Raw genomic sequence first — 18,779 nt, forward strand, 5'->3', positions numbered from 1 at the left:
ATCATGTCTTTGACACTGCACTGAACAAATCCAATTTGTCTTCATGAAAAATCACACTTGGAAAACGGGCAGCGTGGTGTTCTGATCAAGAGCCTGGGCTCTGGGGTCAAACTCCCTGTGACTGGATCCCAGTTTCATGGCTCCTGGCAGCGTGGCCTTGGGTGAGTGGCTGCACTTCTCAAAGCCTCTGCTTCCCCATCTGTAAAATGTGTGTACCTGGTGGCTTTTTATGAGGATTATATGGAAAATTATAAAATAAGTTCTGTAGAAGCTTTTCTTAAACAAGTGGACATTCACTTTTTACATAACCACAAGTTCAATGGTTTGAATTTTGTCATTTTGATGAAGGAAAGAGGAATAGAAGTTAGCAGATCTATGAAATACATGTATAGATAGCTACACTTTACTGAGGAACTACCATGTATCTGACACGGACCAGATACTTGACATCCATTATTTGATGTATGTGGTCTGCACAAAGGCAACGGACACACACACGGAAAGCCACCCGAATACCAGGCACTAGGTTGGGGCTACAAAGTGAAGAGAACACAATGCCTGCTCCTGAGAAGTTCCCAGGATGGTTGGGGTGCTGACGTTGGGTCAAGCAACCTTGATATCTATCTACTTTGCTTCAGTCCTGGGCAAAATGAGGATTTCCAATGAGGTGACTGCTCAGGTTCCTATTTCATCTACAACAAATGATTCCACACTCACTGGGCTAAAAGATCACGCCAACTATTGATAGTTCCCACGCCTTTCAAGTTTTGCTACTTATTAACCACTTGTACTAAATGATGATATGGATGATCAATACTATAGTATTTGGGGAGGTCTTTGAGGTCAAGTTCTTTGGACTGGGCTGCCAGAATGCATTGACAGAAGCAGAAGCCCTTCACAGAGTGAGCTCTCTCACTCGGTCAAGGCAGAGCCCCAAAGACTAAACCATAGTGTTCTAACAGGAAGATGCCTTACAGTATTAAAGGGCACCTAGGTCAACGCATTCATTTCTATACTGAGCCCCAGAGGAACAAGGTGATGTAGTTCATGGCTCCCTGACACTCATGCTAGGGCGTTCTGCACTGCCCACAATTTATCAAACTGGCTAAAAGACCAGGCTCCGGAATCAGACTGCTGAGATTCAAATCTCTAATGTACCATGTTAGAGCTGTGAGATCTCAAATCAAGTCGCTGAGCCTCTCTCCTGCCTTGTGAAGTTGGTATCATAACAGTGCCTATCTGCATAAGGATTAGGTTTGATAATGCTTATTAATTGCAATAGCATAGTGCCTGACACAAAATGAGCCTTCAATAACTGATGACAATGATGGTAGCAAATACTCCACAGAAAGCACCTACTATGTGCCAAGCTCCATTCTAAGCACTTTGCATTCATTACCTCAGTTACATTGTACATCCATCCTATGAATAGGTAGGTATTGCTATTACTCCCAGGAGATTGCAGCACAGAGAGGTTGAGAAACTTGCCAAAGTAGCAGAAAGCAAGTTTGTAGCTAGAACATCTGTCTCCGGAGTCTGAGCCCTTAACCACTTCGCTGTGGTGTAGGCTGGCTGGTGACTTTCTGTTGCCAACTTTTGAGTCTTCCTCTGCGTCAGAGGCTGCTATAAATGCTTATCGTGGACTAGCTGACAGTTATCCCACCAGCCTACGACCCAGATATTAATATTAAGTTTATATTAAATGTTCATGTTAATACAACAAGGTGATAAAAGAAGGTGGAGACAGTGGAAAGACAGAAATCATCAGCTACGAGGCAAGGAGCAGTGAGATAAGGACTGAACATTCAGAGCTACCAGGAAACTACTCTAGGCAGGAAATGTCCGTGGATTCCTCAGGTGGGAAAGACATTTGTGATTGGATGACACAGGTGGGCAACAAAGACAACGGATGATTTTGCCAGCTTCAGAGCTTAGGTAAGGAGCCAGATCATTGTGGCAATTAGGGGGAGGGGTGCAGTGTGGTGGGAAGGCTTGGGCTTTCAAGCCAAGCACCAGTTCTTTTACTTACTCGCTGTGTATCTTTCAGGAAGTCAACCACTGCTCTGAGCCCTGTGTTTCCTTTTACTACCATGGAGATAATAATCCCTGATCTGTAGAGTTGTTTTGACATTTAAATGAGATATTTTAAATGCCAAGCACAGTGACCAGCACAGAACAGACACGAAATAATTATTAGTTCCTCTGTACAGCACAGGCTGAGATGAACTAGGATGGGCCGACTTATGGGTGTTTACAATATAAGTAAACTGCACACTCCCCGACATGGGGGAAAACTGAGCAGAAAAGTGTAACCTTGCTCTCCTGCCTCGAAATGAACACCACAATATCCTGTTAAGAGCAGAGGAGAACAACCTCATTTTTCTTCTGACTTACATCTGGGACAAAGAAAACTTGGTTGGATGTTTGTCCAGACGGTTATAACGGAAGGACTCTTCCAGCATACATCCTTGGGGATGGCACGGAATGCAAGCCTGACGACAGAACATTCTAGATATCCAGTCTTGGGTACATTGCCAAGTCCTCACGAATACGGTCAGATGACATCATTCTATTGGTTTGTTGTTACTCAGAGGGTTTGATTATAGAGTGAGCTTTCCCAAGTCCCGAATTATTGAATACTCCAGATGTACAGAATGATCACTCTTTCCTATTGGCAATTCTTTAAAATCCCTCCCAAAAACGCTGGACGGTCATCTCATTGTTTTCCTTTGCTCTTTCACCCCCACATGCTCCAGTGTAACACTGGTTAATACCTCCTTCATTTTTAAGATCTTCACTGTCAGGAAATGATTATTTGTGGAATAGAATTATAATTCTAAAAGAATATGTTTTACACTGTGATGGATGGGAACATATGCTCTGAAGTTTCAGGGAAAGATCAATTTTCTGACAATTCAGCTCTATTTGCACAAATGCATTACTGTTATAAAGCACCAATTATGGCTAATAACGGCATCATTCTCACCCCAGTAAGTACTTGGTTTGGTAAAGCTCTAAGAACTCTCAACTTTGGCAATCAATTTCCTTAACTATGGGAAATAGCCTATTTCATACAGATTATTACTTTAATGTTGTATTACTCCCTAAGTTCACACACTCTCAGGATGAATTGTCACTCAATTTACATTTACATGGACCTCTCATTATTAGGCTGGCCAGATTAAACACACTTCAGAAGCCACATTAGTATAATATCACATTTATCAGCGTTTAAGTTCATATTCACCACACTCACTACTAAGCCTTTCAGGTTCTATAAATTAACTTCATGCCAAACTAGGTAAAAATAACAAAAATAGCCCCAAATAGGGAGTTCAGGGTGTATAGGAGTTTCAGCGCAGCTCCAGTGGGAAGGTAAGGCATTCTATCCTATTTTTTTGGGTCCCATGACCCAACCATCTCACCAGCCACAACCTGGGAGAATTCCAGAATGTCTTCCAATACCTCAGCTCCTACCTCCAACCCGTACATGGTCAGATGTGTAAATGCCATCCCTTTAAATGTCTTTTGAATCTTTATTGTCCATTCTCCTACCCAACCTTTAGGCTTCCCTTATTTAATATGGCAATTCAGAAGCTTTTCCATTTTACAAGTTTGTAAACCTCAAAATCAAAACACCACAGAACATGAACATCAACAATTGGCAATTATGGGCACAAAGACTTAAGAACAAGTGGACCCAGGATTTGGTCTTCAGAGCCCTAAACTCTGAGAAAATTTCCCCATTATATTGCATCTTCCCCCGAGCAAGCATCTAGACCACAAATCTGATCGCATCTCTCTTGTCTGCTTAAAACCCTTCTCTGAATTCTCTTTGACTATAAAGAAAGTCCAAGTTCAAAAAGTGTCTACCATGTCTGACTCAGAAACAGAAGCTAATGTGCTCCCCTAGTCCAGAGCAGATTACCTTGAACTCCTACAATCCCATGGACACTGACCCGTATCCTCTTCCAAACTTCATGTTGCAATACCAAAGACTTTATTTTTCAATAAATTGAACTATATTTTTCTCCTCAAGAAAGAAATGTGTAAAATCAAGGTAACTCTTTTTATCAGATAGTTTCCTAGCTTTAACGACCAGCATTAGAGTAAACCATTCTGATGCCTGAAGCAGTGTCTCTGACCTTGGTTTATGGGGTCCTAATTAAGTCCTAATTAAGCACCATGCAACCCTTCCATTAGTGATGAATAAAGGCACCCAGAGAAAAATGCAGCCCTTGCTCTTCTCAAAGTTCAGTCTGCCTGAGAAACACATGCAAAAATTATTATCCGGAGCGATAAGTATAATAACAGATGCAGAAAAGGAGCTGAGGGGCCCCAGGAAAGGTTTTGTGAGGCAGGGAGGACAGGAAAAGCAGCTTAAGCAGAAGTTACTGCCCAGGCCAGGGAGCGTGACCACCCATAGCATGTTAAGGATAAAAAGGACCTTGATCGATCAGAAAAGGCCAATATCCACTCTCCTATTTGGGAATGTCACATGAAAACCTGACTGTTCATTGTGTTATGGCCACTTTGCTTTATCAAACGAGATTTATTTATTTATTTATTTATTTTGCCAATCTAATTAGACTTTTGACATCACAAGCAAGGATTCTAACGGCAGCCGATTGGTGCCCTCTACGCCCTTACTAATACATTACTTATCTTGCTAGAAAGGCCAGGAAATCTCTAGGAAAAAAAACACAAAAACACACCACCTCAGAATAACTTCAGAAATAATTTTGCCAAGACTTACTTTTAATTTGAACTTCAACAAGTGAACATTCAATCAGTAGAGTGGCCCTAAGTACCGACAGCAAAATTTCCTTAAAAGCAGGATAAACATTAAATTCTTTTTTTTAAAAAAAAACATATTTTATTGATATTTTACAGAGAGAGGAAGGGAGAGGGACAGAGAGTCAGAAACATCGATGAGAGAGAAACATCGATCAGCTGCCTCCTGCACACCTCCCACTGGGGATGTGCCCGCAACCAAGGTACATGCCCTTGACTGGAATCGAACCCGGGACCCTTCGGTCCACAGGCCGACGCTCTATCCACTGAGCCAAACCGGTTTCAGCAACATTAAATTCTTAAAAAATGAAACATGGCTCTGTTCCTCTTATTTCCTCTCATCCAGTGGTGGCAAAGAGAACGCCCTCCCGAAAAATCAAGGAGACTCCTGATTAACCATAGTAATGGGCTACCAGGTACAAACTCTTAAAATTCTTAGATAATCCCCAAAGTCTAATTTCCTCCTGATGTTTCAACCCTCTACCTCACAAATCCTTTCATAATCATTACTAAAATTAGGGAAAACTTAACACTTTGAATTTATCCCATATTTCCTCCTGCATCATTTACTCAAAGTGCTTGTAAACTACAGGAAACAGAATAGTTATCAGAATGAACAAACGCATACAGGGGGCCGTAAAGAAGGCGATGCCTCTAAACTAGATAACCAGCCCCCGAGGAACTGGCAGGAGATAGAAGTCCATCCTCCCATGTCATTTGAACAGATTTTTTTTTTTTAACCAAGCCACCAGGTTGCCGAGCATTTTGAATCCTACGATCGCCGCTTTTCTATGTTCCTCCTCGCCCCACAGGTCCCTTCCCCACAAGGAGAGGTAAAGAAATTTGTGTGGTTTTACTTACGATTGTGAAGTTCATGACTTTGAGAATCCAGATGGTCATGGCCAAGTTCACCAGTATTAAAATCATCAGCAGCAGGACAAAGAAATACAGGCATCTTTTCCGCCAGCCGTAAATCCCCACTTTGTACACCTGTGGCCCCTCGGAGCTGGGCATGGTGCTCCGGTGGTGTGTGTACTGTTCCTGAGGCATCTGAAATAAACGAAGCGGGAGAGCAGCACTCACATTAAACTGCTGAGAGCGGGGGAGGGGGGGAAAGGAAAAAAAATCAACTGATGGAGAGATATGGCTGGCTGCTGTCCGTACATTTCCACCCTCTGGACACTCTAAAAGTCGGCTTCCTCTGGACAAAAGTGGCTCCTCTGGACATTTGCTTCAGCCCTCTCCGTTCACGCAGCCATCTCTCATGATGTGTGTAGACTTCCACATTCACACGTATCCTGGGAGGGAAGGGACCCCAGGAAGCCATTGCCAAAGGTCTCTTAGAATCCAACATCTTTGTGAGGGAGACACTCAAGATCTATTAAAGTCGTAGGGGTAAATTTGGAATTCGTCTGAGGAAATGAAATAACCCCAGCAGTTTACTGCAGTGCTATGATAATAACATTCAGGCAATTTATTTGGGAGATAATGACCTAAAATGCAATCATTCTTTTTTTTTAATATTTTTTATTGATTTCAGAGAGGAAGGGAGAGGGAGAGATAGAAACATCAATGATGAAAAAGAATCATCAATCAGCTGCCTCCAGCACAGCCCCTATTGAGGATTAAGTCTGAAATCCTGGCATGTGTCCTTGACTGGAATCAAACCCAGGACCCAGCCGACACTATCCACTGAGCCAGACCAGCTAGGGCTCAAATGCAATCATTCTTAATTGCCAGAAAGTCAGTGGCAAAAGTAACAATTTTGATCATCCCTCTATTCCAAAATTCAAAGGAGTATTGATGGGCACTCAGATTAAACCTCACCTGACCCAGAAGTATTTAACAATATGTAATAGTCTGTGCTTACATTCTTCCCTTGACAGAGGACTCACTACCATTAAATTTAGTCTTTATGAGTCAGACAATTCTAATCCGTATCAATCAACTCATTTATTTAATAAATACAAAGGAAGTTCAAAGTCAAATAAAGTGTAAACATGTCTTCCAGGAGCTTGCAGGCTAATGGAAGAAATGAACTAGTTAAACAGTGGTCACAGTAGAGTGAGATAAGTCAGAACAATATTTGCCAATAGTAAGTAATATGCCAACTTCCTTTAAAGTAAGAATGCTTTCCCAAATCCCTGCTGTTAACACAAATTATCTTTATACTAGCACAACTAATTAGGTACCAACACAAATCTGAGTAAAATGATCACTTCCATAAAATTATAAAACCAAACCAAAATTTAAAATTAAATCCAAACAAAGCTACCAACATGTATCATTCAAAATGGGAAAGAACTGACTAATATAAAGGAAGGTGATTTGCTAAAACTAAAGTGCATAGTGTGGTACCACGGACTTCAGCACAGCATCTGATGAGCACATCATCCCTCTTTGGCCATGAACCATGTGACAACAGGGCCTCTACTGAGTTTCTCCGTTCAAATTACCACAAACCTTTATTTGGGGATTATTACTCCATTTAGTCCTCAGGTAGGCACTCTTCATTCCCTAAGAATAAGACCCGCCTGTTTATTTTCATCTTATTCAACCACAATTAAATTAGTGGCATGTGGTACCAGAGTGACCATGGTGACAAAGTGTGGGCCCCAAAATCAAATCCTTGGTTATTAGGTCATTTTCCAGATAGTTCAGAATATGATTACTTTATGGTTTTCAGATAATCATTAAAATGGATGTGTAAAATCACCCCCCCACACCTCCGAGAACTCAAGGCCTTGAGGCATTCCACTTGAAAAACCAAGCAAATTTTTACTTAGAGTCACTAGAGGTCTCCATGACGTCTGTCTCACTTCTGAACATGACCCTAACACTGAAACCAGGCCCTATTATGAGGATATGTTTAAATACATGTGCCTGGAATGAATAAGTGAAGAAATAAATGTATAAATGATGAATGAATGAATGATTTCCCGTCCACTGTGACATCCACTGCTGTTTGGGGGTACACAAAAGTTGAAGCCAAACACCAGGGAAGTTCTTATTTGTATCTTTGCAAACTTCCACTGGAGGCTCCCAAAGCAATGGTTTCCCAACTCAGCTGTGAGGTTCATGCTGCACGAAAATCTCTATTTAGTAACTCAGCTCCTTACAATTCTCTAGGTCAGGGCTGTATTGCAACAACATAGGAACACAAAGTCATCACTTACTGGCTCTTTTACAAAGTTCAATTAGAAGAGAAAAAAAATGCCATATCAGTCTGAAGGAAATTAAGCCTTGATTTTCTATGAACTTATATTCTGTAAACTAAGGAAATGATCACAGAATCTTGGAATCATATCTGAAATGTTCTTTTGATTCCAATCAACTAATTTTATAAATAAGCTGGTTTAAGACTAGAGAAGCTGACCCACTTGTACATGGCTACAGGGTATGTGGCAGGATAAGGACAAGAATAACAGTCCCTGATTCTTGTGTGTATGATGAACAGCAAGGAATTCTTCACACATGAGTGTCCAGAAGCTAGAGGTATCCCACCACACCAGCTGTCTTTCCTCTGACACTCACCCCAACCAATGAGAGAATTACATAGCTTAGCTATAAAACAGAAATGCCATGTTCAGTAAATATCTATAAAAGACTGAGGAGAGGGATAGCACACTTTTACATTTTTTTTTTCATACACAGGTTGTTAGAACTTATCAGAATTCAGTGATTATTTCCACTATGGGTTCTCAATCCTGATGCCCATCAGAGACCTCTGAGGAGCTAATCAAAATCTCTATGCTCAGGTCAATTAAATAACAGGCACAATGGTAGGACCTAGGTGTCAGCATTTTTAAAAGTTCCTAAATGATCCTAAAGTGTAGACAAGGTTGCTTACCACTGGTGTAGAATAATGTTTTTCAATGCAGCAGGATTCAAAAGAAACTTCGAACAAATTCAAATTCTGAGCTCTATTATGGAATTAGAACTGTTAAAAAGCTTTCCAGGTCATTTCAAGCATTTGGAACAACTTTTCTAAAAATAAAAAATAAAAAAGGGCCTTCTTTTCCCCCCCACAGTACAACCATTTTGAGACAAAAATCTTGAAACAAACTCTAATCTAGCACATAAAACAGCAAGAGAGCAAGGATGAGGGATGAGCCACTCTTAAGGCACCTCTGCAGATCCCTTGGACTCCTAGAAACCACTGATGTTGCCCGACACATTTATTGACTTGCTGAGTTGCTCAAAGCCCAGAAGGGAAAGTAGCTCCCTTTCAAGTCACTTAGCGAATTATAAGCTGAGCAGAGATCAGAACGCAGGTTCTCTGATGCCTGATGCTGTGGTCTTTTCTATCTCTTGAGGGCTCCTCTTTCTCCACCGCACCCCTTGCCTACTTTCATGAGCTAAATGAAACAACAAACTCCAATCTGAAACTCTGTAATTAAGATAGATAGATCACTTGACCGATCAATAGGTTATGGAACAAGGAAGGCAGTGAGCAATTTTCTAGGAATGACTGCAACAGGGAGCCTTGTCAGCCAAACATTCTGTAATGGAAACATCTGTTGTCAATAACCCTGCTTGGAAAGGGATAATTTAGATATGCTGAGTACATTAATTTTTCTAGTAACACACACACACACACACACACACACACACACACACACACACACACACACAACATGTTGTAATGTTAAAAACATAAGAGGAAAGACAATCTCCAATCTGTATTTCTCTTTGATTCACAAGAAGTTTGCTATCCAGAGAATGAAGCTGAAGTTTCAGGTCCTCCCTTGCTCAGGCCCTTCCTTGGCCCTGGGAGGGGCAATAATAATGCATTGCCAGCATCATATTTTCAGTTTGTTTGTTTGTTTGTTTGTTTTTTGTTAATCCTCACCCAAGGATACTTTTTTCCATTAAATTTTTTTAGAGAGAATGAAAGAGAAGGAGGGGAGAGGGAGGGGGAGAGGGAGAGAAAGAGAGAAGGGGAGAAAAAGAGAGACAGAGAGAGAGAGTAACATTGACATGAGAGCCAAACTGGCTATGGTGGACCCTGCCTTCTTCAACTTCCCCTTATGTTGCCTGGCTTTGGAGGAATTACATGCATTTTGGAGGTCTAACTAACAGGAAATTAAATTAGGGGTTCATATAGTTTGGGTGCAGTGGTATATATGTATATGGTTTGCAGTCACTTTCCTGTAGAAGTACATTATTGCTAGTTCCCTGGAATAGAAATGTCTTTCAGGAATTGTTTCACCCTTGGTGCCAACTCACCAAGATGGTGTCATGAAGGTGCAGGACCAAAAGACACATTGTGGTATAAACATCTCCTATAGTGGCCAGCTCCAGAAATAGGTGGGTAGTGGAAAAGTCAAAAGCTGGTTATGTAAAATTTCAAATGCAGGAGTCAATCCTCATTGACACCTAGTCAAAACAGAAATTCTCTGTCAAGGATATACTCAATTCAGCATATCCTATATAATAAAGATGTAATATGCAAATGGTCATTACGCCATGAAGCTTTAAGGACCAACTGTGTAACAACCAGATCACGGATCAGCAGGAGGGTGGGGCAGCGAGTTACAAGCAGGCTGCGGAGAGCTACAAGAGGGGGCAGAGCAGCAAGCTATGAGGGCAGGGACGGAGGGGAGGAGGTTGGGGGGAGCTACAGGAGGGTGGGGCAGCAGGTGGAGAGCTACTGGAGGGTGGCAGCGAGCTACTGGCACACGGATTTGTGCACAGGGCTACTAGTATAATTATAAATGTACCACAACATTTTTCTTTTTTTTAATGGGACACTGAAAATAGAATTAATCAGAATTCTTGTGTTTGCAGGTTATGTGCACTGTGTCTCTGTATTTTGTATGTAAAGTTGAGTGCTTATGCATCATGACCCCCTACATTTAAAAAAGGAAGTTCTATTGAAATTACCAATTTTAATAAACAATGATCTTTTCCATTGTCTGTACAGAATGTGATAGTGCCCAAGAGCTGTCATATGAAGAGACTAAGCAACCAAAAACTGTAGAAAAAGTATGTCAGTTAATTATTAATATTATTTTTCTGGATTTTATGATATGCTATCTTCTATAATTAATAATTTAAATTTCTTTCTCATTCCAAATAAATATTCATGTGTTTAACTTAAGATTGTACTTCTAATTCTTCAGGTTTCTTTCCCCTTAAAACAGCCCCATATGTTGTTTAAGCTTCAGACCTCACAAAACCTGGATCCCCCTCTGGTCCCTCCCACAAAGGACCCCAAGCATACACTGAAACCTCAGTGTAACACCACCACTGCCCAGCACTGCTTAGCTGAGCTCGCTGGGAGATATAATTACCTATGTTCCACTGCAAGTGATTTTCAGACTTTGGAATGTATAAGCAACACTCCAGGGTATTGATGAAATGCAGACTCCCAGTCATTACACCAAAAGATTCTAATTTAGTAAGTCTGGGTGCAACTCAGAAACCTGTATTTTTAACAAGCACCAGAAGTGATCCTGATAATAATGGCCCAGACACCATGCTTCCAGAACATGAATTTAGATCCATTACAGAAAAGTACCCTGGCCCATTTTTGCCTGTACTTCTGTTATTTTTCACTGGGTGACCCATCTTCTTCCCATATATACTTGGCCATCTGTCACATTTTTGCTGCATTCCTACCCTGGAGTTTTCATTTCCATCCTCCCCCTTCAGCAATATATTGAATATTATGCTCTTTGCAGCCTTTGGTGTTTTGGCTTTTTCAATGTGAACAGATCTTTCCTGCCATTAAAATGATCTTAACTTACCTTTATTACCCTCTCTACTACTTACTTACTTTTACTCTCATTGATGCCCAGGGTTCCAGGATCCCTAGCAATCTCTAAAAATGTCATATTCTCATCCATCCACTGAAATGAACCACTCAAAAATCACTAGTGATGTCCCTGATCAGAATTCAATAAACTTTTCTTAATTCCCATTTTCCTTGGACTTTCTGAAGTTTTTAAAAATATATTTTTATTGATTTCAGAGAGGAAAGGAGATGGGGAGAAAGATAGAAACATCAATGATGAGAGAATCATTGATCGGCTGCCTCCTCCATGCCCCATACTGGGGATCGAGCCCACAACTCAGGCATGTGCCCTTGACCAGAATCAAACCCGGGACCCTTCAGTCTGAAGGCCAATGCTCTATCCACTGAGCCAAACCAGTGAGGGCCTTTCTGAAGTTTTGGACCTTGCCAACTTCTCCCTTCCATCTGGAAAGTTTGTCCTTTGGCATTGATGACAATGCAGGTCTATGGTTTTTTTTATTTCAGTGGTTACTGTCTGCCTTTCCAACCTCTCCCCTCTGTTTCTTTCTTCCAAGTTCACATGAAGAATTAGTGTTATCTCTCACCTCAGAGACAATGTTCAGGGCCATGCTTGCATTGTGTGCTTCTTTGATAACAAAACTCAACTTACCACTTGAATTCTCATTTCCATCTCAAATTGGACCTGTCTAAATGTCTTTCATCCATATACTCCCTCATCAAATAATTACTGATCATTGATCAAATTCTATTTATTGGGCAAAGGGTCTCAAGATATCACAAATAATAAGAATTACACTGCATTTATGAAGCTCATAGACTTGGCAGTGGGGGAGAATTAATAGTAAATGCATAAAGAGACCAAATGAATGCTGTGAAGTGCTTTCACTGCAATATATCCGATAAATGTTAAAGAGAACATCAGAGAATGAAAGATATTTTATAGACTCATCAACAGAGAAATCTCTGAGGATGTAACATTTAAGCTGAGACTTGAAGGATAAGAAAAAGAGATTGAGGTGAAGGCAGGGATAAAAACAAATTCCAGACAGAGGAAATAAAGCAAAGTCCCCATTGTGGACAAGGTCTGTGTGTCTGTCTGTGGTGAGTAAAGTGGAAACGGGCATGAGATGAGGCCGAAAAAGTTGGCTTGGAGCCAGATAATGCTGGACCTTTAAGACTGGAGTACAAAGACAGATACTTTTTTTTTGAAAAGTGTATGAAAATCCCTGGCAGAATTTGAAACAAGGGAGTGAAAATCTGATTTATAATAGTAGCAGCGCTTAGATAAGAATAGGTGAGGAATAAATATCTGTTGTTTGATGGCGCTCAGTAGACTTTTTCCGTCCTCTACACCAATCATACATTAAAACACTCTCAAAAGTTGAAAAATTCGGCAAAACGATTCTCAACCAGTATAACATGCCCTTGTAAGAGGCTTACTTGCATCTGTGGGGGTGTATCAGGCATGTGAATTAAAAAAAAACAAAAACGTTCTTCTACCCAAACACAGCCTTTTCTTGAGAATGATAAGACAAAGTGCTTTTCGTCAGACTTCGGGAATAATTTTACATTGTTACCCAACATATTTTACAGTCATATGTGTCATCTCTCTGAATATATCTCAAAATCTCCTAAGTATTTAGAACTTCTCTGAACACCAGAAGCACCTAAAAATGGTATGTATGAATATCTATCTATCTATCTATCTATCTATCTATCTATCTATCTATCTTAGTATATACACTTGTTCAATGAATGAATAAAAATCATGCCATTGCTGAACATCAAAGCATATACTCCAGCAATAAGTAAACAGCTGTGAGATCAGAAGCAAAGGAAAGCTTACACAACTCTCTTTCCAAAGGCATATGCCATCATACTAATGTTAAGGCTTAAATCCAAAGCATTACTCTACTCTTTCATGAGGTTATTTTCAGCGTTCACCTGTTTATCAACAAATCCAGTTGACTTAAAGATAATCTGTTTCTCACACACAAAATGCAATAGGATTATATTTTTCAAAGAAGGAATATAGTGAAACTTACTGTTGCTTTGCCATTAAGTAGGAAATAAATACCAATAGTTCAAGTCAATTTCATAATAAACTCCACCTATAACAACAGGCTAAATAAATAGTTACCAAATATAATAGATGTGGGGTTTCCAAAAAAAGTCATTCTGGATGGGTGTACTATTAAAATATGATTTTGAGAGCCATAAATTCATTCAAATGTTCAAACCTGGGATCACATACCATTATGGAATCAAGGCCTGATGCTAGCTTAATGTGAGAGCTTCAAGGAGAAGACCCATTCTGATAAACTGGACTTGTGAAGAACCTCCTCTTAGGCTGTGTGACCTTGTTTCACATCAGCCACTGCAGCCACCACCTACCCCTTAGTGACTTTCTGATGCCCATGCAAGTTTTTCCTCATCAAAGCCCAACATCAGTCATAGTAGCCACCAGAGGGATCTGCACAAATCATCACTGGAATCCTTGAATTAGGCCCAGCCTCAGTGTTCCCGGACCCTGTGGCTGTTGCTCCTCTAATGAAGGAAACTACATTATACATCTAGCTTAAGGCTCACCTACACTGAACTTCAAAATGATGAGCACCATGTCTTTGGCCAGTCTTTGAAATCCTAATCCAGAAACTGACTTGATCTTACTTAAGTCATCATATAGTTTTATACAGTGTTGACTTCCCTTCCTTAGGCTGGTTGGTACCAAATAGCTACTAGAAAACCTTGTATTGCTCCCTTTCCTACATTTCACCAGTTGATGTAAAAATGATGGAAGGTCTTTGGCAGAAACATACACGCTGTGATACTTTGTGCAGCTGAGCACATATGCTAGAATAATACTGTTAGAAGCTGTCCCTTTGTGTCTGCACTCAGTGTTTTTGTTTTTGCATCGTTCTTCTTCAGGACAATGAATGTTTTCCTCTTATTCCTCCAAAATAAGAGAGGTATCTGGAAAACAGTTCCAGTCTGTATTATCAACATTCTGTGCAAGAATGTGTTATGTTTTGAGGGATGATTAAAAAGTACTCAGTATACTTCTAAAGACACATCACGTTTCCTGATGATGTTTCTTTGGGGCCTGTAATATTGTTTGGGCCATGATCCACTCTTCTAATTGGGTAGAGCTGAAGCAAGGAAGCACTGTCAGGCATTTGACTAATGCTTGCTTGCCTCTTTTACCCATCGGGCTTCACAATCCTGTTCCATAAGGGAACTTGTGGGAGTGCCATTGAGTGTAATTCTATGTACAGTTACATAGTAACATGACAAAGCACCTGGCCTTCAAGGAAATCTCCAATATTTCAACAGAAAAAAAAATGTTTTTGACACCTACCATGTGACAGGTACCATAGTAGATCCTGGCGATATTTAAGTATTCCAATGGATGAATAGGATATTTCTACCCTTATCAAGCCTGTGTTTAATGGGAGAGATGAACAATAAATGTATAAATGGAAGAAATAATTAGAACTAAAGTGAAGTATCAGGAATGAAACAAAGAAGGTTTTGTGACAGAGAACGGAGGGCAACCCACTCTCTGAGTTGATCACAGAAGGCCATTCTGACTAAGTGACAATTCAGGTGAGGCCTTGTGGTAGAATGAGTTTTCCATCAGAGGACAGACACAGTGAGCATTTGGCCTTAAAATAATGCTCAGGTTAAGTAGGATGGCTGGAAGGGTTGGCTTTGAATGAGTCCAGAGGAAAGGATACAGGATGAGTTTGTAGAGATACTGCAGACCAATTATACCAAACCTTGTAAGTGATGGTAAGGAGTAAAGAATTAATACTGCCAGACTAATAATAACTACGTATCTTATTTAGAAATAAGACATGTGATACCAATCAAGTGAGCTAGAGTTTATTGATGATGACGATGACGTATGTTAAAATTTCCACCACATTTGAAAGCACGTATGAATTGGATCACTGTATGTGATTGAAACCAGTTCACATAAATAGCAGGCACAAGTTCCTTCACAGGGTCATTACAGTTTCTAGAGTTTGTTGTGGAGTCTGAGTCACTTTGGATTATCTTGGCATATAAACAGTTTTCCATTAGCCATGTTAATTTTGAGGTCTTTGATTTAAAACTATCTGCCTTCAAGAGTTGTTTTCATTCAGCCATCCATATAAAGCATTAGTCTTGGATTGCCGATGTTTGGCACAATTTATACAACTGTAACAAACTCATTACTTGTAGTTTTGATAGAATAATCAACATCCGTTTTGTAAAATTCATAAAGAAAAGTAAATGCTTGTTTATGGGAAATGATCCAGAAATGACATGTTCTATTTAAACAAATATTGGGATTTAAAAGTTAGCTATTTCTTATTTTATTTTGCCATAATTTTTATATGCAAGTGTTGAAGAATTTTCACTGAAAAAATTAGGCAAGTGCATGTATTTAAAAGAACCAAAGAGCATACAGTTAAGAACATTCCTTTTTCATCCACATGTTAAGCCCTCCTCCCTAAAGGCAACTATTACCAGCTTTTTTCTTATTCTTACAGAAATGCTAAGTACACACATTGGCCTTATTCAATATATACATTCAGTGCATGCACACATGTTTAAATTTTCCTTTTTTACACCAACAAGAGCATATTATATGCTCTTTATTGTTCCAAATCTAACTTGGCCCACTTAATAGCATAGTTTAATGATAGTCCCATAAAAATATACAGAAATATATCTTTAAATTAGCTTGAAATTGTATGGATACATGATATTTAACTTAACCAACTCCTTAGTGATGAATATTGATGTTGTTTACAGTAATTTTCTGTTACCAATGTTTGTTCAAAGAGATAAATATTTATCGGGTATTACCCTGTGCTGGCAATAGGTGTTCGGCAGTGAAAAGACAGATTCCTGACTCTTGGACCTTATACTCAAGTGGAGGATATGATAAACAAGCAAACAAACAGACACATAACTTTTTATACCTACTCTTGGGAGTAAGTTTTATGAAGACAAAAGTAAAGCCGGGAAAAGGGACAGACAGATGGTGGTGGTGGTGGTGTGTGTGTGTGTGGGGGGGTGATCCTGTCCACAGGACTGTCAGGGGAAGCCTCTCTGTAGTGGAGAGATTTGAGGGGGGAAACAACAACAGTACACAAAAACATGAACAAGCAAGAGAGTAAAGCATGAGGACAGGGAGATAGCACTCCAGTCAGAAGACACAGTACCAGCAGCGCAAAGGCCCTGAGGGAGGGGCTCATTGGGCATGTTTAAAGGACAGTGTGGCTAGATCAGAGTGAGCAAGGGGAAGACTATGTGAAAATGAGCTGGAAGAGCAGGCAGTAGGGTTACACCTGTTGGCTTATAAACCACAGGAAAACCCTGAGGCAGGATACTGATTGTAAGAGTAACTTTCAGAGAAGTGGGCATAGGAGTGAGATGATCAGTTTGTCACTTTGGGATCACTCCAGCTGCCTCTCTAAGGAATAGACTGCAGGGGAGGAGGATGCAAGTGGAGAAACCAGGGCCCGTGAGTACTGAGAGAGAATAGCCCAGACCAGGGTAGAGGTGAGGGAGAAGGTGTTGAATTGCCATATTTGGAAGGTAGAGCTAACAGGATTTTACTGCTGCCCCAGGACATAGAGTGCATGCAAGAAAAAGGACAGGAGTCAAGGAGAATGCCAAGGTTCTGGCTGAGCAGCTAGGTGAACGATGCTGCCATTCGTCAGGATGGGCAGCATAGGAGACTAGTAGGCTCTGGGGCAGGAGGCAAACGGAGTGTGCAGAGGGAAGATAGCTCAGTTTTGTCACGTTGATTTAGAAATGCATAGAAGAACCCATGGGGGTGGCGTCACAAAGCCACTGCAAAGTATGACTGGAATTCAGGGGGAAGACTGGGCTGAGAGAGGAAATGTTTAAGTCTCCTGCATATCAGTATTATTGAAAGCCATAGCAATCGAACATGCATCTTTCACATATGTCCAAATATACCTCTCACAGAAGCCCTGAGAAACTGAAATGCTAGATCTAAGTGTGTGTGTTAGTGCACGTGTGTGTATATCCATTGCTTTTGTGGATGTTATTATTAAAGTTATCTTCCAAAGTACAACATCCTTTACATATAAATTTAAAAGTTATCTTTGATGAATTAGAAGATATTTCTGTATAACTATAAACATTAATTCTTACTGTTCTAAAGATTTAGATGTGTGAGGTGCCAGTTGAAGTAGTTTCAGATAGAAATATAGTTTTGAAACACACATACGTATTTGTACTAGTCATTCTCAGATATATGGTCTCAGACATTTCTGGCAACATTCTAGGGGATCAATATGATTAAAATTATATCAAAACAATTTTTTTCATAAATTAAGATACTGAGGTCCTAAGGAATGAAAGAATGTTCTGAAGGACTCCAAACCAGTAAGTTGGTTAGGGTCTGGACTCAAACTCAGGCTTAATTTTCTTTCCATTTCATACAGAATGAGGCAAAGACTTGGATTTCCCTGAATAAGATACAAGGTATTTAGAATTACCATCAAGGCATGTATTTTGTGTGGAATACATGAACACGGCAACCATCTGACAGATCCATGTTTTCCTTCAGGCCCTCCCATGGCTCTATTCTAGGCATCTGGGATACATCAATGAGCAAAAATACAGACCACCCCCCTCCATCTCATGGCTGTGGTAGGAGGCAGTGATGGGAGAGGCAGATGATGAAAATGAAAACCATGTTTGAAACTTCTGTTACAGAGAATGAAAGGGAGGAAGAGAGAGTCAAGAAAAGGGGTATAAGCAGTACTGTGGGTTGGGGAGCAGAGCAGGTTCAAATGTTAAAAGCATGGAAAGGCTGTCCTCATGGAGACACTAATAATGGAGACACTAATATCTGAGCAATGACTTGAGAGTCACTGAAGATTTGGCTGTGCATAAAACTCAGGCATCATTTTAAACATAGTCCTTGATGTTGCAAGTTGAGGATCAGAAAAGAATATATAAACTGAATTCCCCTGAACAGGAAAGGTAATTTCAAACACCTGACCGCAAATTTAATGGTGTCATTTTCACAAGCAAAGGGCACTGCCTCTCCGCATCATGTCCTTGTCTATGGTCAGCTTTCTGTATAGGAGCGACAGGTCCATTTCAAATAGCCAGCTACCCTGTGTTGTCCAAGGTCCAAGCTTCTTAAATCCTCATGGGTGATTCTACCCAGAACAGATAATGACCATCCCAG

At 40.3% G+C, this 18,779-nt stretch overlaps 1 protein-coding gene across 1 annotated transcript in view; it reads right to left on the bottom strand.

Annotated features, from left to right (window-relative positions):
* SGCD (sarcoglycan delta) overlaps positions 1-18,779 on the bottom strand; it is a gene marked incomplete at its 3' end in the record, with an annotated part of 771,422 nt that overhangs the window by 285,194 nt on the left and 467,449 nt on the right. The window contains exon 3 of the mRNA XM_080672659.1: positions 5,656-5,844. Coding sequence (XP_080528785.1) covers positions 5,656-5,844 — 189 coding nt within the window. The remainder of the gene's footprint in view (positions 1-5,655; positions 5,845-18,779) is intronic.

This window comes from Plecotus auritus (assembly GCF_963455305.1).
Source record: "Plecotus auritus genome assembly, chromosome: 6".
In the NCBI taxonomy this organism is placed as follows: Eukaryota; Metazoa; Chordata; class Mammalia; order Chiroptera; family Vespertilionidae; genus Plecotus; species Plecotus auritus.